This window comes from Mesoplodon bidens (genome assembly GCF_964165515.1).
Source record: "Mesoplodon bidens genome assembly, chromosome: 3".
Lineage (NCBI taxonomy): Eukaryota > Metazoa > Chordata > Mammalia > Artiodactyla > Ziphiidae > Mesoplodon > Mesoplodon bidens.
In genome coordinates, this window is record NC_138178.1 from 100,506,985 (window position 1) to 100,534,215 (window position 27,231).

The following is a 27,231-nucleotide window of genomic DNA, read 5'->3' on the forward strand; positions in this document are numbered from 1 at the left end:
GAACAGAAGGTGGGTCGGTTGCGGTGGCTCCGGTTGTCTGTCGAGGCGGTGGGGCGGAGGCATGAGGAGGGACACTTGACTTCAGTGAGCACACCCGGATGTGCTGGCCGGGGGCGGCAGGCTGGTTGATGGAGGAGGGAGGGAGCAGCCTGTGAAACGGCGTGACGGCGGCCACCAGCCCGGGCGGGGACCGGGACTGGAGGAGGCCCCTGAACAGCCGGCTGGTCCGGCGACTGGGCTAGGGTGGGGGACTCGGGGCCTCAGGGACTAACGCCCAGCTGAGTCTGCGGGGGGGGAGGGGGCAGGAGGGGTGAAGAGAAGGGTTGTCTTTACAGTTCGGAGAGAGACGAGGGCAAAGGGAGGTTTGGAGGAAGGTGGCCTGAAATAATGAGAAGCTGGTAACGGGCGTGGTACAAGGAACCGAAAGGATCTGGAAGAAAGAAGGGAGGTCTGTGTAAGTAGTTGAAAGGATTAAGTGACTAGAAGGAATGCCAGTGTAAGTGAAGGAAACGTGAGGTGTGGCTAGGTCAAAGGGCTAAGAAAAGACGGTCGGTGGAGCAAGGAAAAAGCCGTGGAAGTGGCTGGGGTCCGGGGCCGGAAGAGTGCCAGACGTGGCCGGAAGGCAGCGGAGCTGAGCGCAAAACTGAGAGTGTTCGGAAATTGGAAGACTTGGTGGCGAAAGAGGGTCAGGACTCAGATCCCACCTCGGAGAGTGGGCGACGTGTCCGGGATGTGGGATCAGAGGCTGGTGCGGTTGGCCGTTGTACAACAGCTTCGGGCTGTTTATGGCATTAAGGTCAAGGGTGGCCGTGGGCAGTGCGATCGCAGGAGACAGGAGACAGCAGCCACGGAAATCGTGGTAAGTTCTGGGGAAAGAGGTTTAGGTTAAGAAAGGAGGAGGGGGGCGTATTCCCTACCATCAGTTATTACCAGGTCATGCTAAAATGTTCATTCTGTATGGATCCAAAAGAGAATATGTTTAAGTGTGTCAACTTCAGCAACACTGACATTTTGATCTAGATAATTCTTTGGGGGGCATTGGGGTTAGCTGTTCTGTGCATTATAGGATGTTTAGCAGCATCTCTGGCTTCTATGCTCTAGATGCGCGTAGCGTGTCCCAGTTGTGACAAAAATGTCTCCAGATACTGCTAAGTTATTGTAAGTATTTTGAACATGTTGCACGTGGGAAGGGAGACAAACACTACCCCACCACCACTGTTTAAGTAATATTTGGAGAGGAACAAGGGGTACCAGTACCTTTTTTAAATGAATCAGTAGATGAGGTGTGACAGTATTAGGAATAGGCTTTAGATAATAACTTTATATTCACCTATTTGAAAAGAACATGCTTGCTGCTTGGCTATATCATATTTTTGAGACATAAAGGTTTTTTTTTTTTAATGAGTAAATTGAGAAACCACAGTGGAATGATTCAGAAGCTGTTGATTTTTGGTTGGTTGAGGTTAGGGGATTTCGAATGAGATTTTAATATCTACAGAATCATCAAGAATTTCATTGTGAAAAATAAGTTGAATATAAAGCATTTTGTTTTAGATTTACTTGCCTAATTATATGGTGCTTTCTAAATACTTACAGATGAAAACTAAAAATTAATTTTCAAAACTCTTAACAGTTTATAGTTTCTGAAAGAAAATAAGTACTTGGAGAAGAAAACTGACAAATAATTTATATTCCTCTTAACAGCTTATAAATTCTGGAGAAATTATTTTTGTTGTTTGCAACTTATTGGCAACATATTTGTTTATATTTAAAAACAAAGTGGTTTCTTCTGATTGTAAAACTGGCTTTCCAAGATCTCAAATATAGTAGGTTTTGTACGTATGTGAAAGAATTTGTATGCAGATTTTTTTCTCACCCCTCAAGAAAAACTGACACTTGGCCTTTAGAGTCAGATAGACCTGAGTTTGATTCCTGCTCTACCCCTACCCGGGGTGTGATCTTGGGCTGCTTGTCCTAAGCTTTAGTTTCCTACTCTATAAAATGGGAATGGTATCTCTCGTTGAGTTGTTTAGGGGATTTAAAAAAATTATAAGATCTGTCGATGAGGCTAGCACACAATGCCTGTCACGTGCCACGTATTCAGCTAGTTGTTATGATAATCAGAGGTCCTCATCCTAATTGGTAGTCATGCTAGAAACCCTAATAAAAATACTCTAATAGAGAAACACAGAAGATCATTGTGTTAACACGAACGAGATCTAACATGTTAGGTAATTATTTGAATACTAGATTTCTTTGGCTCTTTGGTGTTTGTTATGTTATCTAATGATAGTTTTGAGCTCTTTAAGAAACGTGCTAGACATCTTTTTAAAGATGACGATGTAAGTGATGTTCTAATACATAAAATTTTAAAAGCATGTTATTAGTTTTATTTTATGAGATTAAATTATAGCACTTACTTGTGAAGCCAGTTATTGAGCATAATGAGACTTGAAAAAAAAAAACCCTGAATTCTGGTTATGTAAGACATTTGTAAACTTACAATCAGCTTCAGCATCTGATTTATTTTTGCATTTTGTTTGGTTGCACAGTATCAAGAAAATTCTGATTTACCCAAATAAGGGGTTGCCCATACTAACGTTTTTTTTTTAATTTAATTTTTTTTTTTTTGGCTGCACCATGCGGCATGTGGGATCTTGGTTCCCCAACCTGGGATGGAACCTTGCCCCCTGCAGTGGAAGCACGGAGTCTTAACTACTGGACCACCAGGGAAGTCCCCCTAACTTTTTTTTTTTAAATAGCTCACCTTGAAATGATAATTGTAACAGCAACAAATATTCTTTGAATGTTTGCTTTGTCATACACTGATGTTTTACATCTTTTAATTCATTTAATTCTCTCTGCAACTCTATGACTTAGGACCTATATAAGGATACTGAGGCACAGAGAATGATCATTTAATCCAGGTCACTCAGCTAATAAGTGGAAGAGCCAGGCTTTAAAACTTGGCAGTCCTGCCTCTAGGAGCCTGCTCACTTAAGCACCATGCTACACAGTCTTTTCTATATTCGTCAATTAAATTGAGCCAGCTACTTGAAAAAGGACTAGTAAGATTTTGTCAAATCATTAAGAATGCTGAATGATTTTGGCCGCACCATGGTTTGCGGGATCTTAGTTCCCCGACCAGGGATGGAACCCAGGCTCACAGCAGTGAAAGCGTGGAGTCCTAACCAGTGGAATGCCAGGGAATTCCCTGAATGATTTCTTATAAATAACAGGTTAAATAAGGTGCTCTTAAAACACAAGTGCTTCAAGAGCATTCATGGAGAGCAGATGTATCTAAACTAAATTAACATGAGTGATTAGGTATGCCCACTTAATCTAATTTCATATAAGCAGACATATACAGCCTTGAAATTTTTTTTTAATTAATTAATTTATTTTTGGCTGTGTTGGGTCTTTGTTGCTGGATGCGGGCTTTCTCTAGTTGTGGCAAGAAGGGGCTCCTCTTCGCTGCGGTGCACAGGCTTCTCATTGCGGTGGCTTCTCTTGTTGCAGAGCACGGGCTCTAGGCGCTCGGGCTTCAGTAGTTGTGGCACACGGGCTCAGTAGTTGTGGCTCGTGGGCTCTAGAGCACAGGCTCAGTAGCTGTGGCGCACAGGCTTAGTTGCTCCACTCGCGGACATGTGGGATCTTCCCGGACCAGGGCCCGAGCCCATGTCCCCTGCATTGGCAGGCGGATTCTTAACCACTGAGCCACCAGGGAAATCACTTGAATTTACTTTTAAGTCCAAGACAAAGCTACAACCTTCTTAATCAGTGACTCGTTTTTAAGAAGTTTGAATATATGCCCAAAGATAGTGGCAGATTCTTTATTCAGAGGTGTGCACAAACACTCAAGTTAACCAACATACAAATGTGCTCTTGGGATCTTCAAATGTATTAAAATTTGAGTGCGAGTAATACATTCAACTCTGACTTTTTAAAATTGGTTTTGAAAGTACGACGTGAAATTTAAATTGTTTGCAGAGTCCCTTCCTTGGATACCTCAGAACAGTTTAATTAGTATACTCTCCCATAGAGCGTGGAAAAGATAATCAGGTCTAAAAGGAACCACCCTGATATAATTTTAGGAAGTACTCACTGAGTGACAGGAATTACTATTATAGGCCAATTTGGCCTTTTGTTCAAGTTAGTATTTATAAGGTGACCAACAGAAAGTTTAAGGTCAGTATTTATATACTTACTAAAGGAGCTTGTAGTATTTTCCAGAAATGTTAGCATATTGGGCCAAATTCTGTTTAAGAATTTCCTTACTGAACACTAAATGGATTGATTTTCTGTTGTGGGACTGGAAACTGAGGGAATTTGCTGCGTTGCTTAAGGGCAATGACTCTATCTTGACCATTTTTGTACTCTCAGCACCTAGCATAAAATCTAGTATAAAGTAGTTATTTTTTAACAAATATACTTGATGTAATTGTTTTCTGTGTCTTGACCAGTAGTTTATTTCTGCTATCTTGTTTTATTTTGTGATGTTTTTAATTTGCCTAATGTTTAAGAAAACTTATATTGAGCCTAATATTTGTGTTAGAGTAACTGACTTTGTCATTTTAGGGTAAAATATTTGGAGTACCTTTTAATGCATTGCCCCAGTCTGTTGTTCCAGAATATGGACATATTCCAAGGTGAGCAAACTTTGAAGTGAAGAGTAAATGTTTCAAACTGGTATTGGAATGTTGAACAATAAATAGTTGAATCATGCACACAATTAGTTGGAACTAGCAAATGATTTTATTTCTCATTAACTAATGTTAGAAGTTGTTTTTTAAACTTTTGCATATTTTAACTTTTTAATTTGTACTCATTTTCAGGATTGAATTTTAAGGTTTAGTGATGAATAAATGTTAGAAAGCAAATTATTTTTGTTCTATTAAGGCAGAGTTTTCCGTTCTGTACCGATTTTTTCATTGCTGTTTGTGTGTGTGTGTGTGTGTGTGTGTGTTACGCGGGCCTCTCACTGTTGTGGCCTCTCCTGTTGCGGAGCACAGGCTCCGGACACGCAGGCTCAGCAGCCACGGCTCATGGGCCTAGCCGCTCCGCAGCATGTGGGATCTTCCCGGACCGGGGCACGAACCTGTGTCGCCTGTATCGGCAGGCGGACTCTCAACCACTGTGCCACCAGGGAGGCCCTCATTGCTGTTTTGATGATACTCAGTAATATACTGAACTACCAATTCATTTATAATTTAAATATTTTTTGTCTTAGAAATGTTGGACAAAAGAATATTTAACTATTGGAGTATTTGTGAATATAAATTATTTAACACTTGAGCTTTTCTGTGTCACTATTTGTAAATAACCTTTAGGACTAACTGCATCAGAAGTTGCTAGGGAAGTTTACAGCTTAAGAAAATAGTTTAAAAATGCGTAGTAGAAAGATACTACCTTAGCTCTTACTAATTCATTTCCCCTCTATCCAAAGTAAGGTTCATTCTGGCTACTCTAGTCTAATAACTTAGGTTTTTAATTGGTGCATTGTCTAAAAGTATTTGTTGAACACCTTGCTGCCTTAGAACAATTTTCCCTCACTCACCCTATAGATACAGATTCACGATCTTCATGAGGTAACCACTTACTATTTTGCTTTTTAAATGGCCTATGAAAGGTTTCTTTTTAATGATGATTTTCAACGTTTAGAATTGCGGTCATATCTCTAGTAATAATGACTAAATCTTTTTGTGTGTGTGTGTGTGTGGTACGCGGGCCTCTCACTGTTGTGGCCTCTCCCGTTGCGGAGCACAGGCTCCGGACGCGCAGGCTCAGCGGCCATGGCTCACGGGCCCAGCCGCTCCGCGGCACGTGGGATCTTCCCGGACCGGGGCACGAACCCGTGTCCCCTGCATCGGCAGGCAGACTCTCAACCACTGCGCCACTGGGGAAGCCCTAAATCTTTGTTATAGTTTCTTTGTCTGCTTTTTTAAAAAGAAAGTTTGTCAGTTACTCTGCAACATTCAGCCACTATGCACCAGTTCAATGCTTTCATTTGCTTGCAGCTGACATCCATTCAAATTTTTTGTTACCAGCTGTTACCTAAGCATCTAAAGCCAATATTGATTGTTAAAAATTATTCAGTATAAAGAAATTGAGCACACACCTCTAAATGTGAGAAGGATTGTAAGGACTGGGATGGATATATCTGACTTTCTGACAGGTAATGTTGGTGAGAAAAAAAAAAAAGCCTTGCCTTATTTTTGGGCAAATGTAGTTGATGGTAGATTTTTTAAGCTATGTGTGCTGTGCAAGATCACCTGTGGAGAGAGAATAGGTAAAGAAGTGGAGAAGGCCTTAGAGCCCTGGGTGATCCTAGGATGGAGAAGTCTGGCAGAAAAAGAGGAGCCAGAAAAGAAGTTTGAGAAAGAGCAGTCAGGGCGACAGCAGAAATTCCAAAAGTGTAGTGAAGAGTATTTTCAAGATCATCCCGGAGTGGTCGAGTGTATCAACTGCTGGTAGGACAAGCAAGATAAAGACAGTGAGTTGACCATGGATTTGGCAAGGCAGAGGCCATTAGTGATCTTGATGGAGTAATGGGGATGAGTCTGATTGCAGAGGGTTGAGCAAAGACTGGGATATGAAGAAGTGAAGGCAGTAAAAAAAAAGACAGATCTTGTGCTCTGAGCAGAAGCAGAGAAATGGATTAAGATTGGCAAGGATCAAGGATTGAGCAGGCTCACTGAAGTTGTCATGGGTAAAAAGATGGGCCTTAGAGAAGAGTTTAGGAAGCAAGAAGGAAAACTAAAAGTAACCTTCTATCACAGAGATTAAAGGGATTTGTAGCATCAGAGCTGAAAGGGGTGTAGTCTCTGGCAGGAGAATAGGATTTAGTGAGATGTGTGTCTTACCACCTAAAAAGAGTTCTCTCTTTCAGTTTTCTTGTTGATGCTTGCACATCTTTAGAAGAACATATTCATACAGAAGGGCTTTTTAGGAAATCAGGATCTGTTATTCGTCTAAAAGCACTAAAGGTAAGCATATTCTTGAACTATAATGTTTCATTTGTACCACTTTTTAATTTGGTTTTTAGGATTGAAATATTTAGAACTATGACATGAATTATGGACAGAAAGTGAGTTTGCAGACAGCTTTTTTTCATGGCAGAACCCTTTTTCTTTTTTCCAAAACGTATATCATTTATATAATGTTTTTTTAATGGAGGTATAATTGACAAATACATTTAAGGTGTACAACCTGATGTTTTGATATATGTATATGTTGTGAAATGATTGTCACGATCAAGCTATTTATATAATGCCTTAAAAGTTTACAGAGTACTTTCAAATTCATGGTACTTGTTCCTATAATGTACTATATGAAATAAAATTTTTTTTAAATTTTGTTTTATCGCTTCTAAAGAGAAGTGATAAATACTGAAACAAGAGTTAAGAGAAATTTATTAAAGAAAGCTCTTTAGAGTATAAGAAAGGATACTTTATTTGCATTAAACCCTTAAGCCCCCGAACGCTCAAGATTGTTGTATTTTTTTCAGAATAAACTGGATCATGGTGAAAGATGCCTGTCTTCTGCACCTCCTTGTGATATTGCAGGGCTTCTTAAGCAGTTTTTTAGGGAATTGCCAGAGCCCATTCTCCCAGCTGATTTGCATGAAGCACTTTTCAAAGCTCAACAATTAAGAACTGAGGAGAAGAATAAAGCTACATTGTTGCTTTCCTGTCTTATGGCTGACCACACAATTGATACATTAAGATACTTCTTTAACTTTCTCAGGAAAGTTTCTCTCAGGTGAGTAGTAATTAAAAGTTTTGGGAGATGGTAGTTTAATTTCTCAACTAGCTAGATTTACCCTTATGATAAGAAATTAAATTTGACTTGGCATGGAAATTTTTCTTAAAAATATTATATTTTTCCTTACTATAAGAGATATACCCTGTATAATTTAAAAAAAACAATATACCAAATATAATATTTCCTTGCTGTCTTAGGGTTGTCATGGTGAATGTCTTAATGGCTTATTGGTGTTTATAGGCTTCTTAGTCTGTCGAATGGCTTCAGATTATTGTGTTTCTAAAATATTTGCGATTTGCTTTTCAAATTTGTCCCTTCTCCCTGCTGTCATTGAGCCTGCTTGTTTTAGACATACTTGCTGCCTTCAGTACTTTGAGTTTTCTGTGTGTGGGTTTGAAAAATCAAAGAAATGTGTTCAATTTGTGTGGAAAAACAAAGCGTGAACTCTATGGGTAGCAATGTTTTTATGACATATATTTAAGCACAGAGAGGCTGTGTATTTCTGGTTCTGTCTTATTTCAAGCCAGTCATGTAGATGGGTAGATGAAGGGTAACTATATCTTGATTTGTGTTTAACTGATAAAATAAGAGGTCTTCAAAATGTGCCCAATATGTTATTTTAACGCTGTATTTTTATCTTTAGCTCTATCTCATAAAACCTTTTTTCCTTTAAGGTGCCGTGAGAATAAGATGGATAGCAGCAATCTTGCTGTGATATTTGCACCAAATCTTCTTCAGACAAGTGAAGGGCATGAGAAGATGTCTGCTAACACAGAAAAAAAGCTACGATTACAGGCTGCAGTAGTACAAACTCTTATTGATTATGCCTCAGATATTGGTAAGATGTAGTTGCATTATTAAATAATGGGATTTGTTTAAATGAGGGAGATCCCAGCTTTTTCTAAGTGAACTATGAAGACAACTGTTAGAAAGTGGCTATGCACTATTAAAATGTTTTGAGGGGGAGTAGAGGAAAAATCTTAATTGTGAACATTTTCGTTTAGGGCATGTTCCAGATTTTATCCTAGAAAAGATACCAGCTATGTTGGGTATTGATGATCTCTCTGCTACTCCATCACTAGAAGGCTTTGAAGAAGGTGATTATGAAACTCCTGGTGACTATAAGAGAAAGCGAAGACAAAGTGTAGGAGGTAAGCGGTCGTGGCAGTCCTGTTTGTGGACGTACAGCAGTTTGCTTTTGCCTGAAATGTATTTGAACATAAAAAAGCATAAGCTATGGTGTACGCCTTTTTGGTGCTTACAGCATAGTTGGGGAGGTATGACATGCTTGTGAAAAATAAAAATGACAATATAATCTAATATTATGTGCTAGATATTTAGCACAAACATAAACTGCATTCCAGGGAGAAAAGTTCCCTGGTTGTAATGACCAGGGACACTATAAAAAGAAAGTTAAACTGAACCTTTTTGAAGAATGGGTAGAATCTAGGAGAATTGGGTGGAGGGTCGGAATATTTGTATCCTATTAGAGAATGCTATGAAGAAAGATTTGTGTAAGCTAGAAGTAATCTATGTCTGTGTCTGTAAGGTAGAAGTAATCTATGTCTGCATGACTTGAGTGGCTCATCCTAGGGATTAGGATGGTATTATGATAAGCTTGAATTCACACTAAAGAATTAGAACATTAAACTGGGTATTGGAGAACCATTGAAGGTTTGGAGAGAGGCATAACATGATTACACTATCTTAGAAAATCATCTGCTTTGGAGAATTGAGACTTGGAGGTAGGGAGAATAGTCAGAAATGTGTGGTAATAGTCCATGTGTGAGATCATGACTTGAAACAATAATATGAATTAGCAGTATGAACTAAATAATGAAGGAAACATTACCAAGGAAGAATCAAAAAGAACCAAAGTTTCCTCATGGTGGAATCAATCCTGAGACTTCTTAATCTTCTTGATCCAGAAGACAGGCTATTCCTCCAGTTGCCTTAGGAAATTTCTTATCTTTTGAGTATCAGAACCAATTTCTATTAACTGTCCAATGCCTTTTTGAATCTTTTGGCTGGTATGGTTTTGCCTCCTCCTGTTTTTTTTTTTTGCCTCCTTTGTAGATTTCCCTTATGCCTTCTTTGTTCTGTAACAAAGTACTGTACTGTACAGTACAGTACTGTAACAAAGTACCACAAACTGGGTGGCTTAAAACAACCAAAATTTATTGTCTCACAGTTCTGGAAGCTAGAATCAAGGTGTTGCCTGGGCCATGCTCCCTCTGAAACCTTTAAGGGAGAATCTTTTCATGCCTCTTTGGGCTTCTGGTGGTGGCTATCGATTCTTGCCATTCTTTGATTTGCAGCTGCATCACTCCAATCTCTGCCTGTCTTGTCATATGGCGAACTTCCTAGGTGTCTCTCTGTCCAACTTTTCCTGTAGTGACACCAAGCACATTGAATTAGGGCCTACCCTAATGACGTCATCTTTTTTTTTTTTTTTTAAGTGAAAGCAGGTTTATTTTAGAGATACACACTCCACAGACAGAGTGTGGGCCATCTCAGAAAGCAATAGGTAGACTGTCTCGAAGGGCAAGCGTGGCCCTGAGGTGTGAGGGTCGTTAGTTTTTATGGGCTGGGTAATTTCATAGGCTAACAAGTGGGAGGAATATTCTAACTATCTTGGAGGAGGGGTGGGGATTTCCAGGAGTTGGAGTACCACCCACTTTTTGGCCTGTTATGATCGGCCTCTGAACTGTCATGGCACCAGTGGGTGTACTAATGACCTCATCTTAACTTGAGTTCATCTGCATAGACCCTAATTCTAAATGAGGTCACATTCACAAGTGCTGGGAGTTAGGACTTAAACATATCTTTTTGGAGCACACAACAATTCAACCCATAAAACTTCCTACCCCAAATTCAGATATTCTTGGATACAGATCATCTTCATTACCCTTTTCCCTTTGTGATTTCATTCACTCCTGTAAGTTTCACTTATTGCATCTAAATAGATGAACACTTAAATCTCTACCACTGTTATCTCACAAATGTCAAACCACTTTAGTAAAAGTCTCTACTAGGCAGACACCACACTTCTGCTTTTCCTTGGTGCTTGGGCTCAGCATTTTGAAATGATCGTCTTCACCTTCTTTAAACTGGTTCTTCTCGAATTCTTTTTTCTATTAATGGTACCACCATTCTCTAGTCACAGCTTTAAGCCATAGGTGCCTAACTCTTACTTTACCATCTATATTCATACAGTTTTCAGGTTCTGTAAGATTCTATCTGCAGTGTTTACTGCATGTTTACTGTAAGAATTTCCTTCTTGGTCTTTGTGCCTCCTCCTTGAATCTGCCCTGCTTATTGCTGGCAAGGCTGATAATATATAACTCTAATCACATATCTCACATGCATACCCTTCAGAAACTTTCATTAATACTGATATTTGGAGCCTGACATTAAAGATCTTTCATAGGATTGCTTTACCATGCCTTTCTACTGTATCCTGTCTCTCCTTTATGCAGTCTATACCTTAGTCAAACTGCTTTCTTTATTCATTGTTTTTTAGACGCTTTGTTCTTTTGCTTATACTTTTTTTTTTTTTTTTCGGTATGTGGGCCTCGCACTGTTGTGGCCTCTCCCGTTGCAGAGCACAGGCTCCGGACGCGCAGGCTCAGCAGCCATGGCTCACGGGCCCAGCCGCTCCGCGGCATGTGGGATCTTCCCGGACCTGGGCACCAACCAGTGTCCCCTGCATCAGCAGGCGGGCTCTCAACCACCGCGCCACCAGGGAAGCCCTGCTTATACTTTTTATTGATGTAATTTACTTCCATCTACCTCTGCTGTTCAAATAATATCCGCTTGTCAAAACCCAGCCTAAATGTCTTATCCAGCAAGCTTCCCCCCTCCCTTTAAAAATTTGCTGTTTATGTATTTTTATTGATCTGACGTTGGTCTATAATATTATTGTAAGTTTCATGTGGACATTAAATTTCGACTTACATATACACTATGGTGGGCTCACCACCAAAAGTTTCATTTCTATCCATCACCATATAGTTGACCCCCTTTACCATTTCGCCCTTCCCACACCTCTCTTTCCCTCTGGTAACCATAACTCAGTTCTCTGTATCTATGTGTTTGTTTTGGTTTATTTATTTATTTTGGTTGTTTTCGTTTGTTTGGGATTTTTATCTGGAAAGCATACGGTGGAAGCATACGGTGTTTGTCTGTCTTTGTCTGGCTTATTTCACTTAGCATAACACCCTCAAGGTCCACCCATATTGTCACAAATGGCAAGATTTTGTCCTTTTTTATGGCTGAGTAGTATTCATTGTGTATTATATATACCACATCTTCTTTATCTATTCATCCATTGATGGGCACTTAGGTTGTTTCCTTATCGTGGCTATTGAAAATAATTCTGCGATGAACATAGGGGTGCATGTGTCTCCTTGAATTAGTGTTTCCATATTCTTTGGATAAATACCCTCATATGGAATGGTTGGATCATAAGGTGGTTCTAGTCTTAATTTTTCGAGGAATCTCCATGTTTTCCACAGCGGCTGCACCAATTTACATTCCCACGAACAGTGTATGGAGGGTTCCCTTTTCTCCACACCCTCTCCAACACTTGTTATTTCTTGCCTTTTTGATAATAGCCATTCTAACAGGTGTAAGATGGTATCTCATTGTGGTTTGGATTTGCATTTCCCTAATAATTAGTAATGTTGGACATCTTTTCATGTGCCTGTTGGCCATCCTTGTCATAAATTAATTGTCCATATATGTATGGATTTATTTCTGGGCTTTGAATTTTGTTCCATTGATATGTGTCGGTTTTTCTGCCAATACCAGGCTGTTTTGAATACTATATAGCTTTGTAATATAATTTGAAATCTGGGAGTGTGATACCTTCAGCTTTGTTCTTTTTTCTCAGGATTGCTTTGGCTTTTCAGGAATTTGTGTTTCCATATAAAGTTTAGGATTTTTAATTCTGTTGACATGAAAAATGTCATTGGGATTTTGACAGGGATTGCATTGAGTCTTTAGGTTGCTTTAGGTACTATGGACATTTTAATAGTATTAATTCTTCTAATGTATGAACACAGAGTATCTTTCCATTTCTTTGTGTCTTCTTCAGTTTCTTTCAACAGTGTCTTAGCGTTTTCAATGTACAGGTCTTTTACTTCCTCGGTTAAATTTGCTTCTAGGTACTTTATTCCTTTTGTTGTGATTGTAAAATGGGATTGTTTTCTTATTATTTCAAATAGGTTTTTAGTGGAGTCTTTGGGTTATATATATATATATATATATATATATATATATATATATATATATATATATATAATATGTCCTCTGCAAATAGTGACAGTTTTACTTCTTCCTTTCAATTTGGATATCTTTTATTTATTTATTTTTTCCTTTCCTATTTGCTCTGGTTAGGACTTTCCATACTATATTGAATAAGAGGGGTGAGAGTGGGCATCCTTATCTTCTTCCTGATATTAGAGGGAAAGCTTTCACCTTTTTGCTATTGAGTATAAGGTTGATTGTGGGTTTATCATATATGGCCTTTATTATGTTGAGGTACTTCCCTTTTATACCCATTTTATTGAAAGTTTTTGTCACAGGTGGATGTTGAATCTTGTCAAATGCTTTTTACATCTATTGAGATGATCATACGATTTTTATCTTTCATTTTATTAATGAATGCGGTGTATCATGTTGATTGATTTGCGGGTGTTTGATCCTTTTAATGTAATGTTGTATTCAGTTTGCCAATATTTTGTTGAGGATTTTTGCATCTATGTTCATCAGAGATACTGGCCTATAATTTTCTTTTTTTGCATTGTCTTGCCTGGTTTTGGTGTCAGGGAAATTTGGCCTCATAAAATGAGTTAGCACGTTCTCCCTCCTCTTCAGTCTTTTGGAAGCATTCGAGAGGGATAGGTATTAAATCTGTTTTGAATGTTTGGTAGGATTCACCTGTTTTGTTTTGTTTTTCGCCTTTGATTTCTTGATTGACCCAGTAGTTCAGTAGCATGTTGTTTAGTCTTCGCATATTTCTGATTTTTCAAGCTTTCTTCTTGTAGTTGATTTCTAGTTTCATACCATTATGATCGGAAAAGATGCTTGACATAACAGTCTTCTTAAACTTATTGAGACTTGTGTCGCAAGTTATGGTCCATCCACGAGAATGTTCCGTGTGCTCTTGAGAAGAATGTGTGTGCTGCTGTATTTGGGTGGGATGTTCTGTATAAATCTATTGAGTTCATCTGGTCTGATATTTCATTTAAAACTGCTACTTCCTTGTTGACTTTCTTTCTGAATGAACTATCCATTGATGTAAGTGGGGTGTTAAAGTCCCTACTGTTACTGTGTTGTCAGTTTCTCCCTTTAGGTCTGTTAATACTTGCTTTATATATTTGGGCACTTACATGTTAGGTGCATATATATTAACTGTTGTTTCTTCTTGGTGAATTATCCCCTTTATCATTATATAATGTCCACCTTTGTCTCTTGTTAACTTTTTTAGCTTGAAGTCATTTTTGTCTAATATGAGTATTGCTATACCCACTTTCGTTTGGCTGCCATTTGCCTGGAGTATCATCTTCCATCCCTTCACTTTGAGCCTATGTTTATCTTTAGAGCTGAAGTAAGTCTCCTGGAGGCAGCATATAGTTGGGTCTTTTTTTTTTTTTTTTTTTTTTGCGGTACGCGGGCCTCTCACTGTTGTGGCCTCTCCCGTTGCGGAGCACAGGCTCCGGACGCGCAGGCTCAGCGGCCATGGCTCACGGGCCCAGCCGCTCTGCGGCATGTGGGATCTTCCCGGACCGGGGCACGAATCCATGTCCCCTGCATCGGCAGGCGGACTCTCAACCACTGCGCCACCAGGGAAGCCCGGGTCTTGTTTTTTAATCCATCTAGCCACTCTGTCTTTCGATTAGTGAATTCAGTCCGTTTACATTTAGGATGATTATTGATAGATGAAGACTTAGTACTGCCATTTTATCTTTTGTTTGTTCTGTATCTCCATTGTTTCTTTTTCTTTGTGTTTCTGTCTGCCATTTTGGTTGGGTGGTTTTCTGTGATGTTTTTCTCAGTTTTCTCTTTTATATTATGTGGCTCTGCTCTAGATATATATATATATTTTTTTTTTAATAAATTTATTTTGTTTGTTTATTTTTGGCTGCATTGGGCCTTCATTGTTGCACGAGGGCTTTCTCTAGTTGCAGCAAGCAGGGGCTACTCTTCGTTGTGGTGCACGGGCTGCTCATTGTGGTAGCTTCTCTTGTTGCGGAGCACAGGCTCTAGGCATGCGGGCTTCAGTAGTGTGGCATGTGGGCTCTAGAGTGCAGCCTCAGTAGTTGTGGCGCACAGGCTTAGTTACTCCGCAGTATGTGGGATCTTCCCAGCCCAGGGCTCGACCCCACGTCCCCTTCATTGGCAGGCGGATTCTTAACCACTGCACCACCAGGGAAGTCCCTCTAGATTTATATTTTCTGATTACTATGAGGTTTGTGTAAATTGTCTTACAGATAAAAGTCCTTTTTCTGCCAATAGCATCTTACTACCTTCATTTGCCTATACGAGTTTCATCCTTTTCCTTTTACCTTTTATGTTTCTGTTGTCTCAAATAGTCTCTTTATGTTTTGTGTTCTCTACCAAATTGAAGTAGCTATAGTTTTACTGCTCTTTTTCCTTTAACCTTTATTATAGAATTGTTTGACAACTTATTTTGATATAGAGTTGCAATTTTCTGATTCTGTTTATCATCTTACTCAAAATTTTGTTTACTTTTGCCTTTTTATTTCTGGTAGAAGAGCTCCTTACAGCATTTCTTGTAAGGCAGGTCTAGCACTGATGAAGTCTCTCAGCTTCTGTTCATCTGGGAAACCCTTTATTTCTCCTTCATATCTGAATGATACTGCTGACAGTTTTTATCTTTAAATATTTTGAGTATGTCATTCCATTCTTTCTTGGCCTGTTGAGTTTCTTTGGATGGTGCCATTGTCTACTCAGTCATCAAAGTCAGAATTCTAGATGTCCTTATCTGCTCTTTCCTCATTCGCAAATCCCACTGTCTACCAAGTCTTATCACTTTGATCTCTTAAATACCTTTAATACTGCCTCCATTTCCACAGCTGCTACCTCAGTTCAGACCTTCTTCTCTTGCCTGGCTAATTCCCACTCTTCCTTCAGGTCTCAGCTTAAATACCAGTTCCTCAAGGATACCTCCTCTAACTCCACAATCTAAATCCATTGTTATATTTGTACTTCACACTATTTACCCATTTGTCAATAGGTATTTATTTCCTTAGTATATTTAATGTTTGTTTCCTCCAATAGAATAAGTTTTGTAAAGGTCACTGTTTCATATTTTGGCCACTGTTGTATCTTCATTGTGCCTGACACATAATAGGTACAAAATAGATATTTGTTGAATGACTGAATAGCATACTTAGAAGAACCTTTAGCTAGTTTGCCTGTCTCCATCCAAGGAGGCTTACCCCCCAATAAATCTGTCATACTGCTGCAGATGTAGTGATTTTCCTAAAGTGCAGAAATGATGACTTTGTTCCTTTTTGCCTTTGGAGAAGTTCAAGTTCTTCAAAATGATACACAGCCCTGTTCTGCCTAATACACAAGACTTATCTCTTACCATATCCACTGTTCATTATTTGCTCTAGCAGTATCAAACTCCTGGTTTCTAGTATACGTAAATTCTGTTTTTTCTTACATACCTTTGCATATACTAGTCACCTTGCCTGAATTCTACCTTCCACCCTAATCAACACCTACAAATCCTTCAGAACACTGTCCAGGTTTTATTTCCCTTGCAAAGCTTCCTCTCTTAATGCCATTTCTTTCCTTCCTCAAAAGGTAATGATTTCCTCTTCCATACTCTTTCTATACATTATAGATACTTGTCTTACAATTCATTCTGTATTTATTTATTTGTATGTTTTTTGTTTTTGTTTTTGTTTTTGTTTTTTTTGATGTAGACCATTTTTAAAGTTATGTTTTAGTTTTTTGACTGCAAGACATGTGGGATCTTAGCTCCCCGACCTGGGATCAAACCCACACCCCCTGCATTGGAAGGCAAAGTCTTAACCACTGGACCACCAGGGAAGTCCCTCATTCTGTATTTAATGTCTTCCTATTTATTTATTTGTTTGTTTATTGAGAGATATGGGTGTATAAGAGGGGAATGGAATACAAATATATCCTTTAGTTTTTTTTCCCCTATTTTGAAATAATTCCTTTTAAATGACCTTAAGTGACTTTAAAACATATAAGCTGATACAAACTTAGATGCTAAAAGACCACAAATAGCAATATGAATTATTGATAAAAGTTAGGTAAATGTTGTTATAATTGATTATATGATTATAAATATGCCTTGCATTTCAGATTTTGTTAGTGGAGCATTAAATAAACTTAAATCTAACAGGACACCTTCTATTACACCTCAACAGGAAAGAACTGGTAGGTATTATATATATTTATTTAAGTGGATGTTTATATATATTATACAAAAATTAATTATGATAATGATTACCTAACTTATTTTGTTTAATCAATTCCAAATGTAATTTTCAGTGGAGATATTTTACTATAATATTATGACATTGGATATATATATATGTAATGCATAATATATAATTATGTTGGATATAGTGAACCTAAAATTGTAGGTATGAATTTATTTTAGTCTGTTGTTATATTTTTGACCTTCTGAATCACATTCTTCCATTTGTAAGTTGGATGATATTGAATATGTGAAAATAATCTCATTTTTATTTTAGAACCAGAAGTTTATTAGTATTTGTTCCAATCTTTGTTTTTTGTTTTGCTTGTGGCTGAAATTATTCAACCCAGTAATAGAAAATTTGATTACTTGTTTTGTTTTCTAGATTGAAGACATTAACTGGTTAATACTTAGTTATGATGAAAATCAAAAATATTTAGATCAGTTTTTGTTTCAACACCTTGATTATAATTTTTCTTGCCTATTTAATACTCTTTAATGTGAATTATATGCATCTTTTATTCTGTTTGGTGTTGAAGTTACTAAGAATCTGGCCTCTTTGCAACTTCACTGTTTTTATTTTAAGTAATTGCATAGTGTTAATTTAGTTTTATAATATATATTTGATAATGTTAATGTAAATGTATCCCCCCCCCCATTTTTGGTTCTAAGAAATAGCTTTATAAGAAGAAATTATATAAAGTGTTTGTATTTTATCAACTTTGTGGGAGAATAAAAAGTTTTCTTTTTTTCAGCCCAGCTATCCATTTCACCAATGATTCTTACACCAAATGCTAAGCGTAAACTGCCGGTAGATTCCCATGGTTTCTCAAGTAAGAAAAGGAAGTCCATCAAGCACAATTTTAACTTTGAGTTGTTGCCAGGTAATCTCTTCAGTAGCAGTTCTACACCAGTATCAGGTAACAAATGGAATTTATATAATTGGGTTATAAACATTAACATGAGTGCCTATTCTGGGCAAAGTGCTATTTCATATTAATATGACCCTTTAGGAGCCAGAGTGTTATTCTGTTTTATCAAATCTCTGAATTTTATAAAGTCCCCTAACTTTTAAAATAGACAGTGGTTCAGTATAATTAGTGTGTGTGTGTGTGTGTGTGTGTGTGTGTGTGTGTGTGTTTTACTGCCATGCCTATTGAAAGTTATGGGTCACTGTGGATAGGATAGCACTTGTGCTCAGGTTTTACGTGATTGAACATCCTAAATTCTACTTTAGTTACTTCTGGATCTGTAGCTGTGGCTGGATTGCTGTCTTTTGTTGAGTTGAGGTCACCAGCGTTTGAGCATCTCTGAATGCAGAGTAAGGGTGTTACCATTGAAGTACCATTGTGGGTTAATCTGGGGGGCAGTATTTTTAAAGTTTTATACTCAAGTGGCTTTTATAAAAAGCCATCCTTATGGCATGGTTTCCACATCCCTTACCAGCGCAGCCATTTTATTCCAAATGAAGTACAAGTTCCTAATGTGGCCAACCAGAGCCTCCAGAGAAAAATATAATCATGCTAATTTGAATACCTAATTTTTGTTAGTGTGATCTTGGATTGAGTTGGCTCCTTTAGCATGTGTAGAATACAAGTTGGCTCGTATTAACCTATGGTCAACCCAAAATGAATTGAAACTCTAAGCCCAGAGTCTTCCATCTCATATTTGTGTCACATTTAGACAAAATGTGAGTAGCCTCTGATTCTTTTAGATTTTCTTTGGTTTCAGGCAACGTTAAGAGTTTCAATTTGAATTTGTTAGCTGGGTTATGAGGTTTTCTTCCCAAAAGCCTCTTTTTCGCTTTTGTTATCTGAAAGGTTTACATTTTCCTTGTTTGTTTTATTAAAAAGGTGAACAGAATAGCAACTTGTTCTCTATGGTCCTTCAGGTTCTCTGTGGTTCATTAAAGTGTAATGATAAGAACTCTGAAGCTATGTCTGTAGTTCTATCTGTATTCACAGGCTGGAGACTTAAACTCCTTTAAAGTAACTTAGTGTGTTTTTAGTATTTAAAGGCTTTCTGCTTTGGAGGACTACTTCCAAATGACAGATGTGAATCGTAGTTCTACCTGCCTTTGTTTATTATCAGTACATCATCTTCCCCAAGAAATGAACCTGCAGATTCCTTCTCTCCAAGCTCCCAAAAAACAGATTAAACATTATGTTACTGTAACATTAGTATGAGCCTGCTTAACCAGCAAAACTTCTTTTATAAAAAAATTAACAAGTTCAACATCAGTAATTCTATTATTTTAACTCAGCATTTTTCTTTGACCCCACTTTCTCAGCCACAATTCAATAAATTGCGTCTGCAAAATTGAAAATGAGTTGGTTTCTAAGTTTAGATTATAACAGATATGATGCTTTTCGTTAATATATGTAACCAACGATATTAATCTACAATCCATAGTGTACTTACTTTTAACTTTTTTCTAATATGTGTTGTAACTGTGTGTTATTCCATCTATTCTGACTGTGCCTCCTTGTCACCACTGATACATTTTCAAGATAACTAGACTGCAGCCCTAGAATAAAGCTACCTATGTCACATTGGATATATCATATTGCCTCCAAGCTTTCTTTTTAGCCAAATGCACCCAAAAAGTCACTGTAATGGTTGTATTATTTTCTGTTTTTGTAATTGAAAAAACATGGATATTTCTGTTCGGGGACCTGTGTGAATTCTTTATCAATACCAATGATAAGTTGAGAGGGTTCATGTTTGTTGAGTGTATCCTGGGCAATATTCAAATACAAATCAAATGTATATGGAGCCTTTGCTTATAACTATTATACTTTTCCCTAATTTTTTATTATAGTTGATTTCATGGTATAGTGTTAAATAACTTAATCAAAATGAGCTGTTGTAACCTCCAGTTGTTATCATGGAACATGGCAGTAGCCAAGTGGTTAGGTGTATGTTATAGATCATCAGTTTTTGTTTGCCAAAAATTTTGGACAAATTGCACTCCAGAGTCAGGTAGACAGCAAGTTGGCTAGCAGGTGCATACTGGATACTCAGATACTAAATTGTTTTTCAGTAGTTTATTTTTGATAACAGCATTAATTAATCTTATGTACCAGGTACTGTGCTAGACATCTTATATATGTTACAATAATATTTATATTCACCACAGAAGTCCAGTTTTAGAGCCTAAAGCCATTTAGTAAGTGGTGGACAAACTCAAGTCTGTCTCGAAAGCTTGCTCTTTCTCCAATCTGCAACAGTGCCCACCCCTCCCTTGTAGTATTAAAAGAGTTTAAAGCAAAACTCTAATATAAAAATAATGTTTAATCTGACCTTTAATTGGTAACTAAAAAGTAAGAAATAGATTTTTTTTTTCAGTTGACTTGGGTTATTTGACCCCTGAAGATTCTAACCAGAAAGTATGTGATTTTGTGGTTGTTTAGGGGTGGAAATTAAGACTTTAAATCTAATTGCTATTAATATTTTATACTTTGAAAAGAAAATGAGTATGTGTGGTCTATCACGTGTGGTTATTTTTATAGTTCACTTTGATACAAGCCCAGAAGGGTCATCTCAGAGTTCACTCTCTCCTGTCACCGTGAATGGAAACCATTTGATCAGTTCAGGTGTGCTAAGGCGAAGTAAAAGGCTTGCAAGCAAAAAAGTTGGCAGGTAATTTATCCAGGTTGGATAAAAATTTGGTATATACAGTTAATAAAATATTTTGTGTCTTTCTACTGAGAATCTTAATTGAATCATAATTTTTTAAAATCCCCTTTGCCTTTATAGTCTTATTAATCAAGTGCATATCCTCTAGAGAAAGATTCCTAATTTGAATCCATTTTGCTTGCTTAAAATCCTATTTTATGTTGATGTGTGTAATTTTTAAATTTCCTGTTAATATAAAAAGCTAGTCTACCCTAATGATTCTGATTTATAAGTGACTAAACTCTTGTGATAAACAGGAAAGTTTATTTTATAAAATATTTGTATTTTTATGCAAATACAATGGGTTCATATATGGTATCTTAAACCTAAAAAATTATTACTCTATTCAATTACTAACAATGTGATTTGCTCTGGACTTTCAAACTTTATTTTGTAGGAATTCCAGTTCTTATGCTATAAACTGACGTTTTTAATTTGACTCTTTCTAGGGTGGAATCAGGAAAAGCAGACTGCTTCTCTCCTAAAATCAGCCGTAAAGAAAAGGTTCGAAGATCTCTTCGTTTGAAATTTAATCTAGGGAAAAGTAGCAAAGATGGAGTAAGTGTCTTTCACCATTTCATTGAAGTTTATATTAGGATAAAGCTGAAGACTTGATGCTAAAAGACTCAACCCTGCCTCTCTTCCATCTACTGTCCCATTCTCTGCTCTTCTTTATAGCAGCCCTTACACTTGAGTTGTTATCTCCAGTTCCTCCTTTTCTATTCTGCTGAAATCAATTCCAGTGAAGCTTTCATCCCCAACACTCACTGAAACAGCTGTCATAAGATCACTCATGAATTCAGCATTGCTCAGACAAGTCCTTATTAGCCTTGATATGTCAGCAGCATGTAAACCTGGCTGATGACTTGCTCCTCTCTGGCATACTTTCTTTCCTTGCTTCAGGGACATATAGTCTCATGATATTCTTCCTTCTTTGTCAGTTAATTTTCTAATTCCTTTACATTGGAGTGCCCAAAGCTTTGCCCTTGGGTTTCTCTTTTCTCACTCCACTCACTTAGGGTGATCATCAGCCCTAAACATCATGTATATACTTATGACTTCAAGTTTATATCTCTAGCCCAAAATGCTCTCCTGAACAACTTGACTGCTTAACACCTACCTACTTGACCTCCCTACTTGGGTGTTGATCCCAAGTAGGGAGGTGTTGACATCTCAAGTGTAACCTGCCCCAAATAGAGCTCCCAAGATGCATTTCTCCACTGTTGCTATTTCTCCACTCCTCCCCGTCTCCTCCACCCACACTTCTATTCTACCTGCAGTCTTCACCATCTCTCTTATGGCAACTCATTCTTCTAATCACTTAGGCCAAAAGCCATGCAGGCATTCTTTTTTTTTTTTTTAATATCTTTATTGGAGTATAATTGCTTTACATTGTTGTATTAGTTGCTGCTATATAACCAAGTGAATCAGCTGTATGTATACATATATCCCCATATCCCCTCCCTCTTGCATCTCCCTCCCACCCTCCCTATCCCACCCCTCTAGGTGGTCACAAAGCACCGAGCTGATCTCCTTGTGCTATGCGGCTGCTTCCCACTAACCATCTGTTTTATATTTGGTAGTGTATATATGTCAGTGCCACTCCCTCACTTCATCCCATCTTACCCTTCCCCCTCCCCATGTCCTCAAGTCCATTCTCTACATCTGCGTCTTTATTCCTGCCTTGCCCCTAGGTTCTTCAGAACAATTTTTTTTTTAGATTCCATATGTATGTGTTAGCATATGGTATTTGTTTTTCTCTTTCTGACTTACTTCACTCTGTATGACAGACTCTAGGTTCATCCACCTCACTACGAATAACTCAATTTCGTTTCTTTTTATGGCTGAGTAATACTCCATCGTATATATGTGCTACATCTTCTTTATCCATTCATCTGTCGATGGACACTTAGGTTGCTTCCATGTCCTGGCTGTTGTAAATCGTGCTCCAATGAACATTGTGGTACCTGTCTCTTTTTGAATTATGGTTTTCTCAGGGTATATGCCCAGTAGTGGGATTGCTGGGTCGTATGGTAGTTCTATTTTTAGTGTTTTAAGGAACCTCCATACTGTTATCCATAGTGGCTGTATCAATTTACATTCCCACCAACAGCATGCAGACATTCTTGACCCCTCACTTTCTCTCATATGTACTGTCGAAACCATTAGGGAATCCTGTCTAACTTCTGCTTTCAGTCTATCCCGGCTGACCATTTCTCACCAGTACTACATTTCTAACCTTCTCTAAGTTATGTCATCTGGAACATGGATTACTACAAGTTCCTACTAGTAGGTCTACCTGCTTCTACCTTGCTGCAGTACTAGAGCCAAAATTATCCTCTAAAAACCAGAGTTAAATCATGCCACTCATGTCACTCCTCTGCTCAGAATTCTTCAGTGACTCCTTGCTTCACTCTGAGGGGAAAAAAAGAAAAGCCAAAGTTCTTACACTGATCTGCAGTGCCCCGCATGATCTGTTCCTGGCCTCCCTCTTGGAGCTCTCCTCCTGCCACCCTCCCTTGCTCTCTTGGCTTCATTCACTTTTGCCTCCTGCAGTTTCTCAAATGTGCCAGACCTTGCTTCAGCCTTAGAGACTGCACTGGCATTTTCCTCTCCTGGAATGTTCTTCCCCCTCATACCTTCATGACTGTCGCTCTCATTTTTCTTTACTCACAAATCTGTTCTGTGTTTAAAATTATACCCCACCCTTCACCACTCCATATCCTCCTTACCCTGCTTTGCTTTGTCCTTAGCACTTTTCACCTTATGTATTGTATATTATACTTTATAGTTTATTGTCTGTCTTCTTCTGGTCTAAATCTGCCCATCAAGAATGTAAATTCCATGAGGTAAGATTTTGTTCTGTTTTTTTGTTTTCTGTTTTCTTTCACTCTTGTGAACAGGCACTGGCAGTCATCACACACAAAAAAATTTTTTTAAGTTAATGTGTGAGGCTGTTTTTATTTTTTAGATCATAAAATATCCACTAATAGCCAAGTCAAATGCTTATAATTTTCATCAGTATGCATGCAAGTATATTGTGTTTGCTATAATATTGTTCCTCAATTATATACACGCCTTTTAGAATCAGCTGTAGAGGATTTTGATAACTACAAAGTAATGTTTTGAATTAACTAGCTTTATTTCTTAACCAAAACTTTTTCAATTTGTTCTGTACAGAATGTGTGTTCTGGTGTCGATAGATCTGAAAATGTTGGTCGACGACTTGCAAATCAACAAAGTTTAAAAAATAGGATTGAATCTGTAAAAACAGGTCTGCTTTTTAGCCCATATGTTGATGAAAGATTAACAAAAAAAGGTACATTTACATGATATTGTTAGAGTTTTACCCCAAAAGCCTACTTTAGTTGTTTTTTAAAAAATTTTCTTCCCATTTTAGTGAGATATAATTGACATAACCTTTAGTTGTTTTTAATGATAAAATATATTAAGTAATTTACTGTTCTAGAAATTGAAAATTCATGTTTGAATAGTGAAAATATTGGAATTGCAATGTATTTTTCTATGAATAATTGGACGATCTTTACAAATGTAAGTATAAAGATGTTTGACATATTTATAGATAAAAATTATCTCAACACAAATCTAGTTTATTGGAATTAAATGCTTAGTATTTAATTTGTCATGTATTTGAATAATATTTCAAAACTAGATCAGATATAAATGATTAAAAACACTGAACTGCTTTATTTTAGGTTCAAAAAAGATCAGTAAGTCTGAGGAAAACTTATTAACTCCAGAGCGACTAGGTGGAAGAAATTACCGGATGTCTTGGACAGGACCTAGTAATTCAAGTTTTCAAGAAATAGATGGAAATGAAGCTTCTCCAATAGATGCAATTCTTGAGGTGGAAAACTCTTCCTTAGAGCCCGATATGATGGTTGAAAAGTCACTTGTTAGGTCATATGAGCTTACCCCTTCTAATGTACACAGTAGGCGTAATAACAACGTAACTGGCAGCTCTCTTAGTGGGGATGAAAATAACCTGACCACAGAGACTGTGGTGAAAATTCAGAAAGCATTTTCTGAATCTGGAAGTAATCTTCATGCATTGATAAATCACAGGCGGTCATCATTAACTAATGTAGGGAAAGTAAAATTTAATGAAACATCTTCTATCAAATGTAGCCCAGAAAAAAATCTATTTGAAATTAATAATTTCACTGTGATAGAATCCAATGAACACCACACTAGTAAAGATGAAAATAGTTTTTCAGAAAGAGACTTCTCACTACATCAAACTCAAAAATTGGGTAGAAAAGCCACTATAAAATGTTACTCAACTCAGATGAAGATAGAACTAGAAGACAACATTCATTCGAATATACCAAAAGATTATTTAAGCAAGCAGGAATTGCCCAGTGGTGAACAAATAAAGAAACAAGAGTCCCCAAGGGATATACTAAATACTAAATTAAAGGAGAATGAAAATATGATTGAAGAGAACTTACTGAAATGTGCAGCTTCTAGAGAGGACGTGGCTAGCGCCTCTTCCTCAGAGCAGATTACGTGTAATAGCGCAAACCTGTCAAAACCTAGGCCTGTGAGAATTGTTAAACAGCAGTCACTGGTGGAAACATGTGATAAAACGGTTTCTGAACATTTACAAATGACAGAGCATGGAAAGGTTTCAGACCACATACAGTGGTTTAACAGTCTTTCTTTACATGAACCAAATAGGACAAAAGTTAAGTCACCTCTTAAGTTTCAGCGTATGCCTGTCCGTCAGTCTGTCAGAAGAATTAATTCTTTGTTGTTGTATGGTGGACAACCTCCAAGGCATAAATTAGCAAGTCTTGGTGATGCTGCTTCTCCTCTGGTTAAATCAGTGAGCTGTGATAGTGCTCTTCCCTCTCGTGGAGAATGTACGTCAAAAGATTCCTCTATTCCATGTACCAGATCAAGTCCTAAAGAACAGAAGTCTACATCATGCAAACAGTCGAATGTTGATACGATTTCAAAATCAAGCATGGAGGTAACTTCTACATCTTTCTCACAAATGAAGAGGCACCCAAACTCTGGAAATGCTTCTCTTGGGTCCACCAGAGTTTGTAAGCAGGAAGTGATATCTAGTGGCCAAATTAAGGTTCCCTTGGATGATCTGACAAATCATGATATAGTAAAATCTGTTGTAAGTAATGATATGGGCTTTTCTCGTGGCATAAATAACAGGGTCCTTAGAAGACCTTCAGAAAAAGAGAGGGTCTGGTATAAAGGTTCTCCAAAAAATCCTATTGGAAAAGCTCAACTACTACCAACAAGTAGACCTGTAGACTTGTAATTGGTAAGTGTTATACTACTTGTCATTAATGTAAATAAAATTAGCAGTTGGTGATATGACTTGCAAGGTAATCTACATGTTAGTTTGTGGCTCAGAATGATTGGTATGTGATCAATTTTAATTTCATTGCACAAGCAACTTGAATTCTTAAGCTTGTATAAATGATGACTTTGTTTTTCTTAATTATGGCAATATTTAAACTTCTTAATTTTATTGTCATCTCTCAAAGCAGAGGTTACACTTTACTTTTTTAAAGAAATTGTTGACTGGGTTTATAAGAAATTAATTTTTGAAAACTGCATGAATTTTATTTTTTAACGTGCGATAGGAAGAATGGAATGAGTTGTGCCTATTTCCTGTTACTCCTAAGTCAGATGAGGTTTCTCTAAGAAATGTCTAACACAGAGAGAGAGAGAGAGAGAGAGAAGCCCTGCAAATCTTATTTCCCAAATTCCATTAATGTTTATTGTCTATATCAAAGTCCCTAGAAATTAATTTGTTTCAATAGCATCTTAATCCTTTATGCCTTTTGGGTGCAGAGTAATTAGACATATATGGTCTATAGATGTGACAGTGTGTTCACTTGAACTAGGAATAATGGCTAATGCAGAATGACGACTCAAGTGTGCTCCTACAGTATGATGCTGCAGAAGTAACTGTGACTTTAAAGCCATACTATGTTTTTTAAAGTTAATTTGCACAAGTACATTTATATCTGTTTTGTCCAATATAGAATTTAAAATGTTTTAAGGGGGAGTAATTAAGCTTGGAAGAGTTTAATCAAAGTGATTGCTTATATTCAGATGCTTGATTTTAGACTTTGAAATAGTTGATGCACCTCTGTACATTTACCTTGGATTTTTACACTTTGGATTCCTACAGGAGCCTGTGATGGTTTTGTCGTGCGTGTAAATGTTATTTATTTAGCAAAGACATTAAAGATAACTTTCTGGAAAATGACTTGCCTGAGACTCTAATGAAATTCAAAATAACCTTT

At 37.4% G+C, this 27,231-nt stretch overlaps 1 protein-coding gene across 2 annotated transcripts; it reads left to right on the top strand.

The window, feature by feature from the left end:
• LOC308613510 (rho GTPase-activating protein 11A-like) lies at positions 1 to 27,194 on the top strand. Of its 2 annotated transcripts, none has more exons than XM_081227122.1 (12): positions 1 to 859; positions 4,579 to 4,649; positions 6,890 to 6,986; positions 7,508 to 7,761; positions 8,439 to 8,602; positions 8,769 to 8,915; positions 17,137 to 17,211; positions 18,010 to 18,138; positions 20,767 to 20,896; positions 21,382 to 21,490; positions 24,113 to 24,251; positions 24,649 to 27,194. In XM_081227122.1, exons 1-12 carry the CDS (start codon positions 731 to 733, stop codon positions 26,232 to 26,234), a joined length of 3,030 nt encoding a protein of 1,009 aa, XP_081083248.1. In that variant the 5' UTR covers positions 1 to 730; the 3' UTR covers positions 26,235 to 27,194. The 2 variants fall into 2 exon arrangements, with proteins under 2 accessions (XP_081083248.1, XP_081083247.1); XM_081227121.1 differs by having other exon boundaries at positions 2 to 859; positions 18,010 to 18,174.
• Positions 27,195 to 27,231: the final 37 nt, after the last annotated feature.

Bases quoted from the DNA above. Each gene is read 5' to 3' on its own strand.
- LOC308613510 (XM_081227121.1), top strand. From the start codon at position 731: ATGTGGGATCAGAGGCTGGTGCGGTTGGCCGTTGTACAACAGCTTCGG. The intron at 17,212-18,009 runs GTAGGTATTATA...TCTTTTTTTCAG, and splicing joins ACCTCAACAGGAAAGAACTG to CCCAGCTATCCATTTCACCA. The intron at 20,897-21,381 runs GTAATTTATCCA...GACTCTTTCTAG, and splicing joins GCAAGCAAAAAAGTTGGCAG to GGTGGAATCAGGAAAAGCAG.